At 34.4% G+C, this 5,915-nt stretch overlaps 1 protein-coding gene across 1 annotated transcript; it reads right to left on the bottom strand.

Moving 5' to 3' along the window:
• Window positions 1-339: 339 nt before the first annotated feature.
• LOC110763383 (cinnamoyl-CoA reductase 1) lies at window positions 340-4,981 on the bottom strand. Its single transcript, XM_021966157.2, has 5 exons — window positions 4,707-4,981; window positions 4,301-4,455; window positions 3,491-3,676; window positions 2,313-2,665; window positions 340-677 (listed from the first exon to the last, which is right to left on the bottom strand). The coding sequence occupies exons 1-5, from the start codon at window positions 4,843-4,845 to the stop codon at window positions 494-496; spliced, it is 1,017 nt and encodes a 338-aa protein (XP_021821849.1). The 5' UTR covers window positions 4,846-4,981; the 3' UTR covers window positions 340-493.
• Window positions 4,982-5,915: the final 934 nt, after the last annotated feature.

Below are 5,915 nucleotides of genomic sequence, written 5' to 3'. Positions count from 1 at the left end.
TATTGTTTGACTTGGTCTCATCACGTACCCGTTTCATGCTATAACAGTTGACAGTTCCACGTTGCAATAAATTCCAAATTCTTAGGAGGGACATGATTTGATATGCAAGGTATACCAACTCAAATGCCAGTATAGATCAAGTTATCTAACTCTTTGCACAACAGCGTTGACTTTGATTTTTCCCTTTGCTCAATGTGGGAAGATTTTCTATGCTTTTATCAAATCCATTATTAGCTGGCAATTATCAAAGGAAATCAGAAAAATCCATTCAAAGTTACTTCTGCTTCACAAGTTATAAAAATATTTTGGTTTATCTGAAATGTAACTGCAAATAAATCCTTCCAGAAAACTTTCCATATAATATTAAAATACGTTCATTTAAGCACCAATATAATTGGACAAACAGTTAAGGACTTCCAAATTTTGATTCTTCTTAATTTCTATAATTACCATGCAATTGTTTTCAGCAGGCAGCACCCAAAACACGATTAATTTAAGATTGAATTTTAATGGAATCTTCTTGTGGTTTAGGCACTGCAATGTGGCCCTTCTCCTGCAAGCTCTTGACAGTGTCATATAGGCACTGTTTCACTGGGGTGAATTCCAATCCCAAGTCTTGTAGCTTCTGGTTTGAGAACTTGTATGGTTTTACTCTGGGTTTGACTTCATCTGAGCACCTGTAAATGAATGGCAAACAAATTAATTAATATAATTCCACAACAATTATATAAAAAAATACAAATATGTGTATGCATTAAAATATTTGACAATAGAAATCCATAAATAAAAAATGGCTGCACCATTTAAAATCTATATAAAAGAAAACGAATGATTAGCCAAATGTTTCTTTATTCTATAAAAAATAAATAAAGGACCATTTAGTCTCCATGCAGAAGACTAATAGATGCTGTCCTCCATGAACTTGCAGGCCCAGGGAACAATGGGTAGGTGAAAAAAAAGACTCACATATTCAAAGTATGAGAATGACATGTTGAAAAAGAAAGAAATTATATATATATATATATATATAAAAGCCAGGGTGAGGTGGAGTCTTGGATTAGGTAAGGACTCATCTTCTCCACAAGTATTTTGATCCATTTTAGAGTTTCAACTTTTTGGGGCGTCTAGTCCTTTTATACAGACAAGTCATAGTTGGTGCACCAACTGCCCCACCTCCACAAGCAATCAAAAGCATACACATGATGTCTTCCATTCTATTCTAGTCAGGCATCAAATCATACAATTTGGGAAAGCAAAGGAAAAAAAACTCATATCAACAACATTTAAGCAAAATATCAAAAGTTCGAATCTCAAATTACTAATCTGTAGGTTAATGTCTTTTTTCAATAAGCTAAACGTTGTTGGCCACAAAATTCTAAACTTGAATCTTCGACACAAGTTGTATACAAATTTAGTGCTTTGTCTTGTATATTCAATTCAAGTGCACACATTTCATGTATTTAATTTTGTTAGACAGGAGGAATCCTGAACTTATTTAGTGACAGAAAGCTCTATATAAACTACTTCTATCGCCTTCAATTCATTTTTTTAAACCTTAAAAAAGTGGAGGTAAATTTCAATAGAATGAAAGTCTAGCTAATTGGTTAAAGTAAAACATGATAGAGATTGAGCTTTCAAGAGCAGAACGGGGATGTTTATCCTTTTGTATCTACTTCTCAACTCCTACAACTGGGGCATAAAAAAGCTCCATATCCTGATTCCACGATCCTATAACTCCCACATGATATACCCTGTTAATATGGTCTGAAAATGAGATGTATTTAATATTACTCAAGAAAATATAACTTAAAAAAACTTGTCTGTCACGGGAGTTGAGAAGTAGTGTTCTTAGGTTAAATTTGCTAAGTGGTCCTACTCTTTATAAGAATCGCGTCAACTGTCCTTTAAATTATCCAAAAGAGCTTTGCTAATCATAGTCGTCCGCAAGTCCCACACTTAATTACTAACCTAGAGCTGTCTACGTATACATGGACTTGGCCGACACTAAATCAATAATTTAGAGACTAAGAAGATATTAAATCAATGGCTTAGAGCCGTCTACATATCCAAACACTTAATGAATCACTTTGAGAGTCATCCACATGTACATGTGTAAATGTATGTACCATCTCACTTATACCAAAATAGCTAGGGATGGCAACAGACCAATTCAAAGTCGGGTATGGCAATATCATCCCCGTCCCCGCACCCATCCCCATCTCGGTTGTTAACATCTAGCTCAGAAAACATCTTATTTGGATAAGAAATGAAGAAAACAAAATTGATGAGGATGATGATGATGATGTACTTACTTGGTGGGAATTGGGTATTCTGGGAAGAACTTGGCTAGGATTTCCACCACATCTCCACGGTGAAGCACACTCTCAGCACAAAGGTATCTTCCAGAGGCAGATGGAGTTTCATACACCAGAATGTGGGCTAGAGCCACGTCCCTAACATGCACATAGGCCTGCACAGAATTGGCATAAGTCTTGGCTGAGCCTGTGAGGTACTTGAGGATGTGGATGATGCTGGCATTGATGGTTGGTTGCAGAAGTGGTCCAAGCACCAAAACTGGGTTCACCACCACCAAATCCACCCCTTTCTCCTTGGCCTCTTCCCATGCTGCCTGCTCTGCCACTGCTTTCCCATAGCAGTACCAGTTCTGAATATATATGATTTTATGTTTGTCAGACTCATTGTTAATTATAATTTGCCAAAAACAAACTAGATTTTGATCATTTTTATTTGGATTTCAAAGACTATTTGATCTTCTGTAAAATGGGTTTGAATTGTTTTTGGTGATTTCGTCTTTGATTGGTAAATTGAACTAAAGGCCAACTGAATAGGTTACTTTCGGATGTCAGCTAGGCAGGGCTTGTCATTAGTCATTACATGTTAACAACCAAGTTTTAATTGGTCGTTTTCAACTTTTCATCGCAATGTATGGGCAAATTTCCTTCATTTACTTTTTAACAACTCTTTATATATGTTTAAGTTTTAACAAACAATTTTCTCTTTCCAATCATATATTGGATCACACCTATGGTGTTGTATTGATTTAAAATGTTATCATCTAATTGTTTTAAACTTTAAATAATTAATTACATACTCATTCTTTGGACTAGTGACATAAATAAATTATACACCATTTAATTTCTATAAAGAAATCGAAAAATAAAAACTCAAAAAATAACGGCTGGCCCTGTTGACTTGACTTTAATTTTGATTATTAAATTACTTTGATGCCATATTGAGTGTTTTGGTTTTTTTTAAAGAAATTAATGGTAGTTTTGTAATTTATAAGAAGTTCTAAGCATCTTTATTATATTGTAAATCTTGTATATAAAAAAACAATTCTTTTTAATTATGAGACACAATGAGTGATAAACATATCAAACAATTGATGTAATTTTGTGTGCATCATGAGTCATCATACTATATAAATTGGAGAGATAAAATAATAAAATAAATAATATTATGCCCTGACCTTGGTGTTCTTGCAGAATTCAAGATCACTCCAACAAGACTCGTCGACCACCACATCAGGGCCCCTGGTGGGGTCCATGTACACTGCACCAATTGACGACGTGAACACCACCCGTTTAACCTTAGCTTCTGCCGCGGCAACAATCACATTCTTTGTTCCATTCACCGCGGGCTCCACCATTTGTTCCTATATATACACATCATTCATTGCCTTATTAAAAAAAATGTCAATTTAAATAAATAAAAAAATAAAAAAAACCAATCCCTTCAAAATATTTTAATAGCAAAGAGATAAGATGTTATAGTAGAAAATCATTAGCAAATTTTATTTTGAGTCAAATTACAATAGGATTTTTCTTTCGGGAGTTCTTCTAGTATGAGTTATATTTAAAGAAATTATTGTATGGTACGGGAAAAAGTAAGTTACTATAACTTTCTTATAGGCCTTATAAAGTGGGACATGAATTTAAAAGTTGCTTTCCGAAATATGAAAAGGAAAAATATTCTTCACCCAATCAAAACCATTATCCGTTACCAAAGTATTCCTTCTTATCTTTTGTTTTTTTTCCTTTTAAATAGTAAAATATTTATTGGGTATTATGGGACTCGGAGAACAATTTTTGGAGGTCCACAAACATCACAATTGACAAACAGATCGATTTGGAATATTAGGAACCCATGGTTTGTTATAGTGGGTTGGTAAAAACTAAAGAGAAAAAGTGTGCATATTTTCCGGCATTTTCTCAGCAACCAAACAGATAAAGGAAGAAACAAAGTAAGGAAACAGAGAAAGAAAAAAAAAAAAACTCACCGGGTCATCCGTAACCGGTGATGCTGTGTGAAAAACGCCATCACAGCCGTTGATGGCTTCTTTGAGGCTCTCATAGTCAAGAAGATCAGCTTTACGCAAACTTAACCTCTCTTGAGCTCCTTCAAGCTCCCTCAAATGAGCATTCTTTGGGTCATCTGTGATCAACCCAAAATAAGAAAAGCACCAAAAAGGAAAAAAAACATATCTATAAAAGGAAGAATTATGTATCCCCATATATGTTACGTGTTACCTTATCAAACTGTGAATAAGAACCTCAAATTCAGATATAATTTAAATGAATTAATGGCTGGTTCTAATTCATAGTCTCACAACATAACATTTCGATACCCGAATGTAGGACAAAACAAACAGCTCATAGGCCAAGAAGATAATGATTTGGACTGACCTGGGTTTCTCAAGGTTCCCCTAACAGTGTAGCCTCTTTCTAGTAATAGTTTGACAATCCAGGAAGCAATGAAGCCTCCAGCTCCGGTGACACAAACAGTTTGGCCATGGCCTGAAACTGAAGAACTATCGGTAGGCATCTTAATACTTAGCTTGGTTTTCGGGGAATTATTTTTTGTTTTTCTCTTTTGGTTGGTGGGATTGGAAGAGATCAGAGTAGAGACAAAGAGAGAGAGAGAGTTTGAAGTCTGTGTTTTGTAATGGAATAGCTGCGAGTGTGGCTTTATAAGGAGGAGAAGAGCCTGCCAGACTCACCTACCGCCGGTAAAAATTATTTGAGTAAAAATGAGGCTTTAACAATTGCTTTGTCTAACAAGTGGAAGAGAAAATGTCACATCAGCCACATGACCTTTTTTTTTTTTTTTTTTTTCTTCTTTTCTTTTCGTTGTAGAATAATGATATTTTAATTGGTGTTATTGGTGGCGTTTTAAATGAGTGGTTTATGAATTCTTACGTTTGAGTTTGGTTATAATCTTTTATTTATAAGAGTACACAACCAATCAATCATCATCTCAATGACATTTTGATCAATTTTATAAAATAATTTAAACACCCTTTTTCTTCTTACCACCCGCCTTATCTATACACTCCCGCATTTTTTTTTGGGTTTTATCACAACTAATCTCTAAACTTTTTTTGAAGTCTTAATTTTAGTCCTCAAACTCTCAAATCAATCAATGTGGTCCTTCATCTTTGGATTGACACATCAATTTGGTTCTTGTTGTTGCATTCCGACAAAATTTTCAATAAAAATTGATTGTGTCTCATCGCATGAGCCACTTTAAAGGAATATTGTCATCTAGTTGTAGTTCATTTCAATCCTAATACTCACATTTTTGCTCAAAAAGGCTATATCTTACCAATTAAGATTTACACTAGAATCCATCAAGGAGAACAGATAGCCTTATTGAGTAAAATATGTGAGAATTACTTTGAGTTGTTGGTGGATAGGTTGTATTTGAAAGAAAATACCCCTTCAAAGTTGGTTAAGTGACTAAATTTAACGAAGATTTTGACAAATGCGATGAGAAGGACCAAATTGTGTGTGGATCAAAAGATTAAGAACCACATTGATTGATTTGAAAGTTTAAAGACTCAAATGAGGACTTATGAAAGTTATGGGACCATTGGTGATTAAAAAAAAACCCTT

Source organism: Prunus avium, chromosome 3 (genome assembly GCF_965620075.1).
Source record: "Prunus avium chromosome 3, drPruAviu1.hap1.1, whole genome shotgun sequence".
Taxonomy (NCBI): domain Eukaryota; kingdom Viridiplantae; phylum Streptophyta; class Magnoliopsida; order Rosales; family Rosaceae; genus Prunus; species Prunus avium.
The sequence above is the reverse complement of the archived record's forward strand: the minus strand, read 5'-3'. Positions and strand labels throughout refer to the sequence as shown.

Coding starts and splice junctions, on each gene's coding strand:
- LOC110763383 (XM_021966157.2), bottom strand. CDS start 4,845: ATGCCTACCGATAGTTCTTCAGTTTCAGGCCATGGCCAAACTGTTTGT. Junction 4,456..4,706: donor GGGAACCTTGAGAAACCCAG/GTCAGTCCAAAT, acceptor GGTTGATCACAG/ATGACCCAAAGAATGCTCAT. Junction 3,677..4,300: donor CACCGGTTACGGATGACCCG/GTGAGTTTTTTT, acceptor GTGTATATATAG/GAACAAATGGTGGAGCCCGC.